General features: G+C 57.9%; 1 protein-coding gene across 5 annotated transcripts in view; it reads right to left on the bottom strand.

Moving 5' to 3' along the window:
* SRGAP3 (SLIT-ROBO Rho GTPase activating protein 3) overlaps nt 1-16493 on the bottom strand; it is a 247013-nt gene that overhangs the window by 74595 nt on the left and 155925 nt on the right. For all 5 annotated transcript variants that reach the window (XM_070051214.2, XM_070051215.2, XM_070051218.2 and 2 more), the window contains exon 4: nt 8486-8548. In XM_070051214.2, the coding sequence (XP_069907315.2) occupies nt 8486-8548 (63 nt within the window). The remainder of the gene's footprint in view (nt 1-8485; nt 8549-16493) is intronic.

Raw genomic sequence — 16493 nt, 5'->3', positions numbered from 1 at the left:
ACCCCCTGTGGTGCGATTCAGTCCTGGTCGCAGTAACAGTGGTGAACCCATCCCCCGAGAGAGAGCTGCCACCAAGGCCTTCGCTGGGGCCTCTCTGAAACGAGTCTGTTTGCGCCCAGCATCCTCGGGAGGCTGCCTTTGCTGCAGTACGCTTGTCCCCTGGTGTCTGCGGGGGTGCAGTTCCAGGACCCTCTGAGGCTGCTAAAACCCACGGATGCTCAAGTCCCTCTTATGAAATGGTGCGTTTGTCTATAACCGATTCATTTTTACCATTATTTATGCAAAATGCAGAGTAACAGAGAGACAGACACAGAGAGATCTTCTACCTATGAGTTTAGTCACCACAAGTCTGCAACAGCTGGGACTGGACCACATCACAGCCAGGAGGCCAGGAGCTCCGCCCAGGTCTCTAGTGTGTGTGGCAGGGACCCAAGAACTTGAGCCATTACCTGCTACCTCCCAGGCTTCACATGAGCAGGAAGCTGGATCCCAAGTGTGGAATAGCCAGGACTCAAAGCAAGCACTCTGATATGGGATGTGGGCATCCCAGGCAGCAGCTTAGCCAGCAACGCCACATGCCTGTCCCTTCCTATACACCTGCAGTCTTCCCCAGGTGACTCATCAGACCTGGTGTGACGTGCGCGCTATATGAATAGTCACACTTCATAGTTTAGGGAGCAGTGACAAGGAAAATATCCTGCACATATTTAGTACAGATGCATATTTTTTAAAAAGAGGTATTTATGTATTTATTTATTTATTTGAAAGTCAGAGTAAGAGAGAAACACACACTGGTTCACCCCCAAGATGGCCGCAACAGCCTGTGCTGCCCCAGACTGGAGCCAGGAGCCAGGAGCTTCTTCCAGGTCTCCCCCGTGGTGGCAGGGGCCCACTTACTTGGGCTATCCCCTGCTGCTTCTCTCAGGCACTGGCAGGGAGCTGGACAGGAAGTGGGGCAGCCAGGACACACACTAGTATCCATATAGAGTGCCAGCTTCACAGGTGGCGGCTTTACCTGCTACGCCATAACGCCAACCCCCACGTGTTACTTTTATCTATTTTCTATCTGTGATTGACTGAACCCGTGTGGATCCAACAGGTACATGCGGCAGAGTTCTCCAGAAACGTGGGCCTCCATGCAGCAGGTCTTGGCTCAACAGCACAGAACTCATCAGTCCAGGATGTGCTAAATAACATCTAAACGGCTCTCTCTCCTCAAAGGTCACAAACCTCTTCCTATCGTTCCCTCTGCTGCAGGCGCAGTTTAGGTGATCCTTACCCCAGTCCTGGCAGCCACGTGCTGACAGTGACAAGGAGGCAGAGGGCGTCGCGGTAGCTGTTGACACGCCACTTGGGGTACCTGCATCCTATGCCAGATTGCCTGGGTTTGAGTTCTGAACCTGCTGTTCCACACCCCGGAAGGCAGCAGGTGATGGCTCAAGTCCTGCGGTCCCTACCCCCAACAGGAGGCTCAGACGGAGTTCCGAGTTCCTGGCTTTGGCCTGGCCCAGCCCTAGCTAGCACAGACGCTGCGGAGTGACCAGTGGATAGAGTATCTGTATCTCTTTTGTCTACTTTTCAAATGAAAACAAAGCTATTTTTAAAAAATCACAAATAAATATGGGACTTAAGAAAAAGAGACCAGAAGCTAACATGTACTGAGCACGTGCTATATGCCAGGCCTTAACTCTAAGCACTGTCCAATGTTCACTTATTCTTTTTTTTTTTTTTTGGACAGGCAGAGTGGATAGTGAGAGAGAGAGACAGAGAGAAAGGTCTTCCTTTTGCCGTTGGTTCACCCTCCAATGGCCGCCACGGCTGGCGCTCTGCGGCCGGCACACCGTGCTGATCTGAAGCCAGGAGCCAGGTGCTTTTCCTGGTCTCCCATGGGGTACAGGGCCCAAGCACTTGGGCCATCCTCCACTGCACTCCCTGGCTACAGCAGAGAGCTGGCCTGGAAGAGGGGCAACTGGGACAGAATCCGGCGCCCCGACCAGGACTAGAACCCGGTGTGCCGGCGCCACTAGGTGGAGGATTAGCCTGGTGAGCCGCGGCGCCAGCCCCCTCATTTATTCTGCACAAGGCTCCCAGGAAACGGGTGCCGCCAGACAGACAAGGAAACCAAGGCCCTCCACAGCTCGTGCGCAACTCGAGTTCCGAGGTTCGGAGCCGACGTGGCTGACCCAGCTCCCGCAGCACCTGTCCTGCCTTCCCAGCACTCCTTCCTCAATGCCAAATTAGGGAAGCAGGCACCCTTCAGCTCCCAGGGGCTCAGGAGACCTTCTCCTCCTTTCCAGGCGGCGTTGGGGTGCCTTGACCTCGCTGTGCCTGCCCAGGGAGGCTCAGTCGCTAGTGGAAGCTGTGGATGTAAAGTGGCTGACAGCAGCTGTTGCCTGGGACTAGGAAGGGGCTGAGGCCAAGTCGCGGAACCAGGGATCTCTGAAGGGCCCTGGAGGAGCCCATCTGCCTGACACTCAATGAGGGCCTCCCTCTGCAGCCCTCCAGACCCGACAGGGGGCGCTCCCCGCAGAGGCCTAGAGTAGGACGTCATAGGGTCGTGCAAATTACGACCACAATGCTGGAACCCAGGCAGTGTCTGGGTTCTCAAGATGGACGAGCCAGGATCTCCTCCAGCAATCTTGCTCAGCTGAGCTCTCGCTGCAGGAAACCGAGGCCCAGAACCAAGAGCGTAGTGGTCCAGTCTCAGGCAGAGCCAAGGCTGCAGCCGGGGCCTTGTTCGGCCTGACCCTTCCTGCTAACCGTGCCGCCTCGTGTCTCAGAGCTGGGGAAGGAAAGCAGCGTCACTTCTGTGCACAGGAAAGGCACAGAACCCAGAAGCTGGCAGCGACCTCGAAGGGACCCGCTGGGGCGGGATGAGGATCAGTTGTCCGAAAATGGCTGCTCAGGGATGCAGCCCAGGAGCCTTCGCTGCCCCGCGGCAGAGCCACGGGGCACAGCCAGCCTCAGCCTCCAGCGCCGGGGCATGGCCAAAACCCAGGGCCAGGCAGGCCAAAGACATCTGGAAGGAAGAGGGAAGTCTCCAGGCGCCAGTCTGACCAACCACACCCTAGGGGCCCACGTGCGACACAGAACTCATCTGTCTCCATGCGTTCCCTTCTCACATGTGCAGACTGGCATGCCCCAAACTGAAGGCCGCAGCTTTGTTCACAGTCACATTCCCTGCATTAGAACAGAGACTGCGTGAATGGGTGAACGCCTGGATGGACGGACAGACCAGCAGTCTATGGATCAATGGATGTGGCTGGTTGGACGGACGGACGGACGGACAGATGGGTCGATGGGTGGACAGATGAAAAAGACGGAGGAAAGGAGAGTGACAGGTTAAAATGGATGGTAGAGGGGCTGGTGCTGTGGCATAGCAGGTAAAGCCGCCGCCTGCAGTGTCAGCATCCCATATGGGCACCAGTTTGAGTCCCGGCTTTTCCACTTCCGATCCAGCTCTCAGCTATGGCCTGGGAAAGCAGTGGAGGATGGTCTAAGTCCTTTGGCCCCTGAACCCACGTGGGAGACCTGGAAGAAGCTCCTGGCTCCTGGCTTTGGCATGGCCCAGCTTCAGCTGTTGCAGCCATTTGGGAGTGAATCAGCGGATGGAAGACCTCTCTTTCTCACTCTGCCTCTGCCTCTCTATAACTCTGCCTTTCAAATAAATAAAGCTTTTTTAAAAAAATGGGATAGAATTCTGCCTTTGATCTAGTGGGGTTTTTGGGGTATGGAGATAGCTGTCCCCTCAATCATTAAACATTTTTTTCCTTTTTCTTATTTTTTTTGACAGGCAGGCAGAGTGGACAGTGAGAGAGAGAGAGACAGAAAGAAAGGTCTTCCTTTACCATTGGTTCACCCTTCAATGGCCACTGCGGCTGGCGCACCACGCTGATCTGAAGCCAGGAGCCAGGTGCTTCTCCTGGTCGCCCATGCATATGCAGGGCCCAAGCACTTGGGCCATCCTCCACTGCACTCCCGGGCCACAGCAGAGAGCTGGCCTGGAAGAGGGGCAACTGGGACGGAATCCAGCGCCCCAACTGGGACTAGAACCAGGAGTGCTGGAGCTGCAGGCGGAGGATTAGCCTATTGAGCCACGGCGCCGGCCAATCATTAAACATTTTTTAAATTTATTTTATTTGAAAGTTAGTTACAGACAGTGAGAGGAAGAGACAAAAAGGTTTTCCTTCCGTTGATTCACTCCCCAAATGGTCACAACAGCTGGCGCTGCGCCAATCTGAAGCCAAGAGCCAGGCGATTCCTCCTGGTCTCCCACGTGGGTGCAGGGGCCCAAGGACTTTGGCCATCCTCCACTGCCTTCCTAGGCCATAGCAGTGAGCTGGACAGGAAAGGGGCAACCAGGACTAGAACTGATGCCCATACAGGATGCCAGCGCTACAGGCGGAAAATTAACCTGCTGAGCCACAGCGTCGGACCAATCATTAAACATTTAATGAGCAATTCACTGTGTCCAGCCCTGTACTGGCTTCCACGCCAGGGGGTGCAAGACCATTCTCATAAAACACTCTTTGCAATAGGAACACAGACAACAGCACGAGGGATCATCACATGAGGCTGTATAAGTGGTGTAAGTAAGGGGGCAAGGGGCACTGCGGGAAGGCTTCCTGGAGGAAGTGACATCTAAAGTGACCTTGAAGGGAAAGCCACTGTCAGCGGGGTTACAAGGCTTTGGGTGGCAGTGGAGAGTCCCAGACAAAGGGAGCAGGGAGAGCACGAATCCCCGGGGAGTTCCGGCAGAGAACAGAGGCGTCAGGTGCTTACTCCAGCCACTTCCTCCCCAGCTGCCCCTTCCCCCTTGGGGATATCCGCTCTTGCTCTCTGCCCAGGATCACCCTGTCCTTCTTTGGGAACTGTTTCCTGAGTTTCTCAAAGGAAATCCCCAAAATTCCCCTCCACTGTTCTCAGTCCACGTGGTTCATGGGAAACTGCCACCAGCCTCCAAGGCTGCAGTGGGCGTGATCCAGGCCTGGCTCATCCGCCAGCGCTCTGTCCATCTGAGCTGAGTGACTCGGGCTCCTGACCCCAGCCAGGTGGGCCGAGGACAGTCCTGGGCACGACTGGAGGTTCTGGGGAGGACGAGGTGCTCTCCACCTGCAGGGTGTGGGGGTGCCTGTGGGAGGGACTTGCAGTGCTAAGGGCCATCTGCACCACCACAAGGGGAAGCCAGACCACAACACCCACACGGAGGCAGGCAAAGCCAAAAGGAGAGAGGTTGTCCCATAAAGGTGGATGGATGCCGGGTGGATGGAGCGAGGGAGGGAGGGATGATGGATGATGGAGGTATGGGTGGATGGAAAGAAGCAAGGAAGACAGAGGGAGGGAGGAAAGGGAGAGAGAGAAACAGATGAAGGGGACAAGAGGGGAACAGGATAAAATGGGGGTGCAGTTCTGTTGCCTTTGGTCTACCGAGTATACTGTGGGGACAGAACAGTAAATTTTTTTCATTTTCATTGTATCAGCAATGCAGAAAGAGAGATAGCTGGAGAGAGCCTGCCCATCCTCCAGTTTATCCCCCAAATGCCCACCACAGCCAGGCCTGGGCTAGGCTGAAGCCCAGAGCTCGGAACTCCACCCGGATCTCCCATGTGGGTGACAGAGCCATCACCTGCTGCCTCCCAGCGTATGCATCAGCAGGAAGCTGGATCAGAAGCAGAATGGCTGGGACTTGAACCAGGCCCTCTGCTAGGCGGCGCAGGTGTCTCAAGCAGCAGCTTCATAGTCCATCCCTGGTGAGTATTTATTAAGTAGTTTATTATGTGCCAGATGCCACACTAGGGGCACTAGAATTACTATGGTGTGACAGACAGGTAAGTAAGTTCACACCCTATCGGCAAGGCAGCCAATGACACAAACACGAGAGCCCCCGGATCCAGCTATACCTGAGTCAGCACGCCCAGGGCTACGGTTTGAACGTGCACTTGCAGTTTGCATCCTGGGACCTCAGTCCCCAGTGCACAGGTGTTGGGAGGTGGGGCCTAAGAATAGGTAGTGACGTCATGAGGGCTCCGTCCTTGTGCATGGATTAATGGCACTGTCACAGGAGTGGAGGAGCTATCTCAAGAGAGGGTCTGTTTCAAGAGGGAGTTGGGGTCCCAGCGTGGCAGTGTAGCAGGTTAAGCTACCGCCTGTGATGCCAGCACTCCGTACAGGCACCGGTTAGTGTCCCGGCTGCTCACTTCCCAGCCAGCTCCCTGCTAATGTGCCTGGGAAAGCAGTGCAAGAAGGTCCAGCATGGGCTCCTGCACCCATGTGGGAGACCCAGATGAAGCTCCTGACCTTAGCCTAGCCCGGCCCTAACCACTGTAGCTATCTGGGGAGTAAACCAGTGGATGGACACTCTCTCTCCCTCTCTCTCTGTAACTCTGCCTTTCAAATAAAAAAATAAATCTTAAAAAAAAAAAAAAAAAGTGACCAGGGCCCTCTCTCGCCTCCTGACCTCCAGCATGGCTGACACAGCAGGGAGTCCCTCGCCAAGTACCGCATGTGGCTCCTGGATTTCCAGACCCCAGAGCCATGAGCCAAGTCAGCCTTTTCCCCAAAATCGCCCAGGCTGGCTCAGGCAGTGTCGGCAGCACAGACCAGACTAGAGCAGCCAGAGCACTGGTTCCCACCCCGTGCCGCTGAAGCCTCCCAAAAGGCAGATTTCCTGCCTCCCCATCATCCCTGTGGGTCCTGGTCCCAACCGGCCACACTCAAGGCAGCTACTCAAGAACAGAAGGACCGGCTGAGCAGGTGGCTCCCATCCCCCCATCAAGGGCTGCCCCCAGCCTCGTCCCAGGTCCCGGAGCTCAAGTGCTGGAGCACCCTGGAGGAGAGAGACTGCTCCTAGGACAGGCCCAGGGCCAGCTGGGCCACAGCCGGACAAGCGGGATTCCCGGCAGCACAGGAGCGGGGAACTCCCATACGTCGCCAGCCTTGCAGGCTCACCGCCCCCGCCCAGGAGCAGGGGCACCACAGCCTAGCCCACAGCCGTGAAACTGGCAGACGGCAGTGGTGACACCAGCACTGCTAAGAAACTTGGACACCCTCTATGGAGAGGACCCCCAGCCGTGCTCACGAGAGCCTGCAGAGAGGAGGCGGAGTCAGCCCGTGGGCCTCAGGCTCCGCCTCCCCACATCCAAGCATCTGCGAGAGAAAACGGTCAGAAAAGTAAGAACTGCCCCTGCGCAGGACACGGACGGGGGCGTCCTCATCATCATTCCCTAACCCACGCAACGGAGCAACGACTGACCGGATTTCCCCTGCGTCCGCACCACGCTGGGTATGGGGAGCCACTCAGAAACGAGTGAAATCGCGTGGGAGCACGTGCATTGGCCCTGTGCAAAGACCAGGCCATCTCACAGGAGGGACTCAGTATCCCCGGGGGTGCAGGGACCAGTCTCTGGGGCATCCTGACGGACGATGGAGATGTTTTTGTGTAACAGCTGGATCTGAACCCACATCTGTGACCTCAGGGTCTGTGCTCTAAGCCACAGGGCTCTTTGCTGCCGCCGCCTGGCTGGTGAGAAGCAGCGCATCTGCTTGGGCCATGCACTGCTGTCACTCAGAGCTGCCCCACCGCAGACCGCAGGGCAGGGCTCAAGTTCCGCTCAGAATTGCAAGTCCCACCTCCTACACGGAGCTCTCGCCCCCATTTCGCTGAGTGGGAGACTGAGGTCCTGAAAAGCTGGTGAGGCCCAGGCCCTCAGGCAAAGCTTTCAGGCCCGAGAGCAGCCCTGCTGGCCCCCAGATGTGACCACAGGCAAGCAGTAACCCCAAAGAGCCCTCCCCCAGACCAGCGGCTCCCCAACACAGAGTCAGCAGCAGCACATACGCCGACACAGACCTCTCCCAGAGGCTTCATGAAGAGCCGAGGTCAGCTCTACTCCGTTCTGTCAGGGGCAGGGGCCAGGGGTTCTGCCCGCTGGGTCTAACCCACCCTGCACCCTCCACTGTCAGGGGCTGCCACATCCTCTCCAAGGAAGCCAATGGCTGCAGGGCGCCCAGGCTGTGGGTCCGGGCATGGGAAGCTGCGTGTCTGCGCTCCCTGAGGCCTGCCTCTGCGGACTCTGACACACAGGTGGATCGCCCCCTAGCCAGGCTGCAAGGTCAGCTCTGGCCAAAGCATGCCCACTCCATCAGCCCTGGATCCTGGGAGCAGGGCTCCAGTGTGCAAACAGGCTCCCCAGTCCCACCTGAGTCGCAGGCCTGGTTCACAGTCAGTGAGGAGCGGCCTGGCCTGGGCCGGGGCCACCTGACTCCAAAACCCCATTCTTGCCTCACGCCCACGCTCGCTGCCTTGCCTGGGGAGCACATCCCACCGCGGGCAGCTCACAGAATCTCTCGCAAGCTCCTACAGCCTGGGCCCCACCTCGAGAGACAGCTGGTTGAGTCGCTCCAGCCCACGCGGCCCACTGGCGGTCACCCTGGTGTAAGGCGCAGCACGGGGGCCTGGGTTCTTGGCGTGAGGCCGAGCGGAACATACCGTGTACAGCTCGTTGGTGACCTTCAGGAGCTCCTCGTGCATCTGCAGCCCAATTTCCTTGCTCTGGAAGACGGAAGAACAAACATCAGCGGGGAGAGAAAGGGCGAGGGAGACAGGGCTGGGGTGGGAGGAGCAGCCGCCAGCATTAACCACACAACCCCGAACCCGAGTCCCGCAACCTGAGTCGGTGAGGCAGACCCACAGAGACAGGCTCCTGGCCTGGGAAACCCCTGGTCCCACACATCGGGGAACCCCCACTTCCCTTCCTCCACCCTCTCACGGTGCCACTCACACGTGAAAGCCTGGGAAGCCCCCTCAGTCCTCCTCTGTGCTCTTAACCTGATTTGCATTTTAGGTGAAAGATGGAGACACAGAGATCGATCATTCAGGCGCTGCTTTACTCTCCAAATGTCTGCAAAAGCTAGTGCTAGGCCAGCCACAGCCAGGAGCGAGGAGCTCCATCTGGGTCTCCCACGTGGTGGCTGGGACCCGAGTGCCTGAGCCATTTTCTGCTGCCTCCCCAGGTGTGCGTCAGCAGGAAGCCGGATTAGAAGCAGAGTGGCTGGGACCTGAACCAGATGCTGATATGGGATGCAGAGGTCCCAAGCAGCGTCTTGGCCACCGTGCCCAGTGCCCACACCAGGATCGATCTGTCTTTAACTCCGCGTGCCTTAAGTGGCTGTGACCAGAGTGAGGGCCTTCTGCTCGGTGCTCATTAACCTCGCATGACAGTGGCGCTTCTGAGAACACAGGTTGAGAAATGACCATCTGGCATCTCGGTTCCAGCTGAGAGCCCATGGCAAGGACGCACCCTCCGCCCACAGTCAGTGTCCCCTGCCTCCTGCAAGCCCATCTTCCCGCCTAGGGCCCAGCAGTCAGCACCGGGCTTGCAGGGCCTGTGACACTGATGCCTTCTCCCTTGCTTTGACTTCTAAGTGCCGTCTGCCGCTCCAGTGCTGGTCCCCTGGCCTGCCTGGGCTCGGCCCTTTCCTGCCTGGGTCCTGACATGGTTGCAGGTGCACACGGACAGCATGTCTGTCCCAGTGAGTGAACAGGAACAGCACAAGTCAGTAGAAGCCCATGGAGGCGTGAGGCGGGGGCTCAGGGTGCCCACCTCTGCTGTGTCACCCCCGGTCACGTGACCTGGGAGAGTCATTCCCTTTGAGCCTTAGGTAACTTATCTGTAAAATAAAAACTAAAACTGCAAGAGCATTTCTCATGTAACGAATGGTCTGCAGGTCAGAAAGACTTCTGCGGCCACGGGCACCTGGGACAAGCCGGGTGGGCAGAGACGGATGGGTCTGCGGATGCAGGACTTATCAGTGCCTTGCATCTCCTGCACGCACGCAGACTTCCCATGAGGGGCTGAGGTGTGTGGTTCGTGACTTACACGACCCTGACGGACATACCTCAGTGACTGAGCCAGTTACCTCCAGGACGCACTCAGCCTGGAGAGTCCAGGAGTCCCGGTTCTTTCATTTGGGCCAATGGCGATGATTCTGGAAAGTGCTCTCTGCTGTGGTCTGAATGCTTCTGACTCGGGCCAAATCCGCACCCTGAAATCTTCTCCTGGGGTGATGGTGTCAGGGGGTGGGGCGCTTCGGAGGTGACTGGGTCATGAGGGTGGGGCTGGGACCGGGACAAGCGCCTTCTTATCTTCCCTTGTATGAGGCCTCGGTGAGAAGCCATGCAGACTCATCAGACTCCAGACCTGCCAGTGCCTTGCCGGGGCCGGCCCAGCACCCCTGTGGCTTAGGAGCCCCAGCGTTGGTCATCACAGCGGCCTGAACAGACTCAGATCTCTCCACACACAGCGTCAGGGTCCATGGAGAGAGCCCCCTCTGTTCCCACTGCTGACGAATGTGGCCCAGTCCAACCTGGACAGCCATGAAGCCTGGGCAGGGCTCAGTGGGCAGAGCTCATGGAGGCCCCGAGCTGCGTCCTGTGACCTCTGTGGTGCGGCCTGGGGGACACAGCTCTCCCCATCTCCTCCCCACCAGGATCCTCTCAAGAGGGCACTCTGTCTCTGCCTCAGTTTCCTTTCTGTCCCTCCCCTGACAATGGCCCCAGACCCCCAGGTACCCACCCACTGCCTCCTCTCGGTGCTTGGCTTCTCCACCGTCTCTGACACCCAAGGCCCTGTCGCTCACGCATTTACTTCTCGGATCTCACTTTAGGAACAAGGAACCAGCCAGTGAGAGGGTTTTGAAACGTCTTCTGGGACGCCCCCAGGACAACGATGGAATGTATCCTCTGACCCCTCCCAGGAGCAGTCTCTGCAGCGACGCACAGCTCCCCGGACACGAATGGAAGCAGGGACTGACGCACAGCTCCCCGGACACAAATGGAAGCAGGGACTGACGCACAGCTCCCCGGACACGAATGGAAGCAGGGACTGACACACAGCTCCCCGGACACGGATGGAAGCAGGGACTGACACACAGGTCCCCCGGACACGAATGGAAGCAGGGACTGACGCACAGGTCCCCGGACACGAATGGGAGCAGGGACTGACACACAGCTCCCCGGACACGAATGGAAGCAGGGACTGACACACAGGTCCCCGGACACGAATGGGAGCAGGGACTGACACACAGCTCCCCGGACACGAATGGAAGCAGGGACTGATGCACAGGTCCCCGGACACGAATGGAAGCAGGGACTGACGCACAGGTCCCCCGGACACGAATGGAAGCAGGGACTGATGCACAGGTCCCCGGACACGAATGGAAGCAGGGACTGACGCACAGCTCCCCGGACACGAATGGAAGCAGGGACTGATGCACAGGTCCCCGGACACGAATGGAAGCAGGGACTGACGCACAGCTCCCCGGACACGAATGGAAGCAGGGACTGATGCACAGGTCCCCTGGACACGAATGGAAGCAGGGACTGACACACAGCTCCCCTGGACACGAATGGAAGCAGGGACTGACACACAGGTCCCCGGACACGAATGGAAGCAGGGACTGACACACAGGTCCCCGGACACGAATGGAAGCAGGGACTGACACACAGGTCCCCTGGACACGAATGGAAGCAGGGACTGACACACAGCTCCCCTGGACACGAATGGAAGCAGGGACTGACACACAGGTTCCCGGACACAAATGGAAGCAGGGACTGACGCACAGGTCCCCCGGACACGAATGGAAGCAGGGACTGACGCACAGCTCACCTGGACACGAATGGAAGCAGGGACTGACGCACAGGTCCCCCGGACACACATGGAAGCAGGGACTGACACACAGCTCACCTGGACACGAATGGAAGCAGGGACTGACACACAGCTCCCCTGGACATGAATGGAAGCAGGGACTGACGCACAGCTCCCCGGACACGAATGGAAGCAGGGACTGACACACAGGTCCCCCGGACACGAATGGAAGCAGGGACTGACACACAGCTCCCCTGGACACGAATGGAAGCAGGGACTGACACACAGCTCCCCTGGACACGAATGGAAGCAGGGACTGACACACAGGTCCCCGGACACACATGGAAGCAGGGACTGACACACAGGTCCCCTGGACACGAATGGAAGCAGGGACTGACACACAGCTCCCCTGGACACGAATGGAAGCAGGGACTGACACACAGGTCCCCGGACACACATGGAAGCAGGGACTGACACACAGGTCCCCTGGACACGAATGGAAGCAGGGACTGACACACAGCTCCCCGGACACACATGGAAGCAGGGACTGACGCACAGCTCCCCGGACACGAATGGAAGCAGGGACTGACACACAGCTCCCCGGACACGAATGGAAGCAGGGACTGACACACAGGTCCCCCGGACACGAATGGAAGCAGGGACTGACACACAGCTCCCTGGACACGAATGGAAGCAGGGACTGATGCACAGGTCCCCCGGACACGAATGGAAGCAGGGACTGACACACAGGTTCCCGGACACAAATGGAAGCAGGGACTGATGCACAGGTCCCCTGGACACGAATGGAAGCAGGGACTGACGCACTGTTCCCCGGACACGAATGGAAGCAGGGACTGACACACAGGTTCCCCGGACACACATGGAAGCAGGGACTGACACACAGGTTCCCCGGACACAAATGGAAGCATGGACTGACACACATCTGGCTCTTTCCCTCCACAAGGGAGCCGAGACGTCCTTCCCACGGCAGCCCACTTCTGCACGGCTGGGGCCTCCGCATGCCAGGCCCGTCCTCATCAGCAGCTCCAGGGGTGGACATGTCCGCCTCCGTCCCCAGTCATTTCGAACAACAATGCAACGGGCACCCTTGTAGCCACCGTGTACAGGGCAGGGATCCAGATGGGATGGGGACCTCCCAGGATGCACTTCTGCTGAGAAGACCCTGACTTCCGGGCCCTGGCCCAGCTCCCATGAGCTCCTGACTTCAGATCCAGCCCCACAGGCTGCTGCAGTGCAGCATCTGGGCCGCCCTCTCTGTTCACCCCAGACAGCCCGGGAGGGGCGCCCCGGCTTCCAAGCCCCCGGTGGGGCCGGCCAAGTCCCTACTCAGGTTGCCTGTGTTGCAGCTCAACCTCATTTCCTCTGCTTACTGGGGACGACCCCACGAAGACTCCCTAATCGGCCCCTAAATCCACATGTCTCAGCGTCCACTTCCTGATGTACAACATCTCACTTCCCCCTCCCAGGTCCTGAAGCACGGCACGGCCTGTCACACGGCGGGTGCCCACTAAATACCCCTGTGGACAGAATCTGCCTACGAACAAAGGGACGATTCCACTAAGTCCCCGTTTCCTTCTCGGTGAAAGTGGGACTTTGTCATGGGAATCCTGGGGTTCCCGTGAAGACAGAGAGAGAACACGTGGCAGCACCTGGCATCACACAGCACACCCATGAAGCTCCAGGAAAGCAGTGCGCGGAACACCGCCACACCCACACAATGCCGGGGACCAGCCCGGAAGTGGCGGCCCAGCAAGCGCGACACGAAGTCAAAGCCTGTATCAGCCCTGCTTTGGGAAGCCCCCGGGTTGGCAGGCTGGAAGACCAAGCACATACATGGTTCTGAGGCAGGAGGCGGCAGAGGGGACGGGGGGCGCTCTCCCAGGCCACCTCACCTCCCACAAACAGCCAGAGACAGCGAGGGTACTGCCCAGAGCCCAGGGATGGAGACAGACTGTGAAACCGAGCAAGAGAAGAGCTAGAGGGGAGCTATGGGAAGAGACGGGACCCCCTGGGAGGCTAAGGGACCCCAGGCTTTGCCCAGAGTGCAACTGGGAACCACCAAGGGCACGTGATGCTGAGGGCTATCTGAAGAGGAAGGCATTTGCACCAGGGTGCGAGGGGTCTGCTTCGTGTTTCCTCAATGGGACTGGAAGCCACGGGCTGGGAGCTGCTGGGCCTCTGCTCACCAAGCTCAGGGCAAAGGCACTGTGGTTTGTGCGTGTGTGGTTGCAGGTGGTGGGAAGGGAAATGCACCCCACTGGGCTCCAGCACCTACCAATGAGGACCCCAAACCAACTGTCCCACCAGCAGCATGAGGCCAAACCCCAACTCTCTGCAGACAGCATCACACCCAGCCCTTGGCACTCGGGCAGCCACACCACCACCTGCACTGTCCATATCTCCTAGTTAGTGTCAGGGTTGAGGGGGCACAGCCCTGTGGCTGAGACCTGTATATGGCCAAACAGCCTGAACGGGCAGCGGCAATGAAGGCAGGTGGCCTGGCCCTGCCTGCTTCCTCCGCCTCAGCCTGCAGGCAGCACCAAGGTACCCTCCCTCCGGCCAGGCCTGTCCTCGCCAGGAACCTGTGCCGGGCCCTGGGCCATGTTACCTACAGACACTGCAAACACTCCCTGGGGCACCCCCGTGAGAAACACTGCCTTTGACCAAGGCCACCGCATGACAGCTTCTCCAGCCCCCAACAGGTCTTGTTTGGCCATGCCAAAAACCAGAATGCTTTCCCTGCACTGAGTAACCCGGATGTTTCCTTACAAGGCCTTGTCCTTGGAAGCACTAGACAACCCTGCAACCCCCAGCCCCTGCAGGAGCACACGGCCCTGTCAGATGGAGCCCATGCTCTGCACTCGGCTTCGGTGCCTAGAATCTCCCTCTGCCCAGCCACCCAGCCTGAGAGGGGTCTCAGTATGACCCAGATACCAGTGGGGTCTCTTGGGGGGACAGGGGTCCCATCCTCACCAGCCTTGACATGATTCACATCGACACGGAGTGACTACCCAGTATCCATCAGCCTCAGCCAGTCCCTGCAGGAAGCATGGCCCCTGCTCCCAAGTCTTATCAACAGCAGGTAGCACCTGTTGCTGCACACTGTTGGAAGTCACTTCGTTCAAGGTGATGGAGGGCTTCAGGCTCAGGCAGCAACTTGCCTAAGTTTGCAGAGCTCGAACATGGCAGAGCCAGGATCCAGCCTGTGGTTGGTCTTTCTGCAAACCCAGTGTTCACAGCGATTTGCTATGATCTGCACTAGCAAGGTGCAGACACACGATTGAAAAGAAAAAAAAAAAAAGGCACCGTGACGCCATAATGGAGTTGAGTCTAGGTCTCCAGCAAGGTACCCAGGAGGCCACGCCCCACCCCGGACGCTGCCCACCTGTCCACTGCACATCCCCATCCGCACAGGATTCTGCATCGCTGGCCTCTGTCCCTGCTGGCAAGCAGGTCTGCTCCTCTCTGTCCCACCTGCCCCTGCTGGGAGTAAGTCAGCCACAGGGACCCTCTCTGGCTGCTCCCTTCTGCGCTCTTCTGCTATGAGAAAACATGAGAGAACTCCTGTGCCCAATCGCCCAGTGCCCTGCCTGCTGCCATCGTGCCCACCTCAGGGGAGGGGCCGAGCCTGGGGGTCCTGGGATCAAGTGATGCTGGATAAGCTTTGCCACTGGACTTTTCCAGTTCACAGAATCCAGGAAATTTCCACTGTTGCCAGTGTGGAAGAACATTACCATAATCCACGTGCTTCTGCCAGTCTGAAGCTATCCAAAGGACCAGTGAGGAAGGCAGCTTGCATGGAAACTGTGTCCCCAGCACCAGCTTTCAAACAGCTCCTGCCCGAGGACCGAGTTCTAAATAAGCAAGCAGATGTTCCCAAAGGGCAGCGCTTCCGCCGTCAGCGTGCTTCCCGGGATAAGGCTGCTCGCAAAGACCAGCACCCAGCATGAGCTCCAGGCACGCAGCAGCGGCAGTCACTGGCACACGGGGTCCGGGAAGCAAGGAGGGAAAGGACTAACAGAGAATTCATCCTCAAAAAAGCAACACTGTTTCATGCTAAGAAGGAAGGAGCACACAGACTTTTTCTTGACTTGACTCAGTTCCCAAGGGAAATTAATTCTTCAGCCATGAAAATCTCACCATGTGTGACTTGATTTGGATGGCAAGGCAGGGCTAATCACACTGTGGAAGGATAACTCTCAGAAGCCTCCCCGGAGGTGCCAGGGCTTCGAGGGGTTTATTTGACAAGTCTTGCTTTTAAAAAAATTGTATTTATTTGAAAGGCAGAAATAGAGAGAAAGGAGGGAGGGAGAGAGGGAGAGAGGGAGAAAGGGGAAGAGGGGGAGAGGGGGAGGGGGAGAGAGAGACTCTTCCATCTACTGGTTCATTCTCCAAATGGCCATATCAGCTAGGGCTGGACCAGGCTGAAGCCAGGAGCCAAGAGCTTCTTTGGGGTCTCCCATGTGGGTGCAGGGGCCCAAATACTTGGGCCATCTTCCACTGCTTTCTCAGGCACACTGGCGGGGACCTGGATCAGAAGTGGAGCAGCCGGGACCTGAACCAGCACCCATATGGGAAGCCAGCACTGCAGGCAAAGGCTTAACCTTCTATACCACGCTGCAAGCCTCTAAGTCCCACTTTTAAAGGGTGTGTCTCCAGCTCCTTCAAACTAACGTGGGGACAGATCATTTCCGGAGTCAACGTCACCTTCTGTGTCTGCTATGATCTGCAGCTTTGCAGCTCCAAAACTCCCTGAAATTCAACCTCCAGAGTCACATGCTGAGACTATTTGGAGCTGATGAGGACCAGATGGGATTAGGAGGGTGGGCG

The sequence above is a fragment of the Oryctolagus cuniculus genome, chromosome 10 (genome assembly GCF_051225735.1).
Source record: "Oryctolagus cuniculus isolate XC-2025 breed Fujian yellow rabbit chromosome 10, ASM5122573v1, whole genome shotgun sequence".
NCBI lineage: Eukaryota > Metazoa > Chordata > Mammalia > Lagomorpha > Leporidae > Oryctolagus > Oryctolagus cuniculus.
This window is presented reverse-complemented; position numbering and strand designations above follow the sequence as displayed.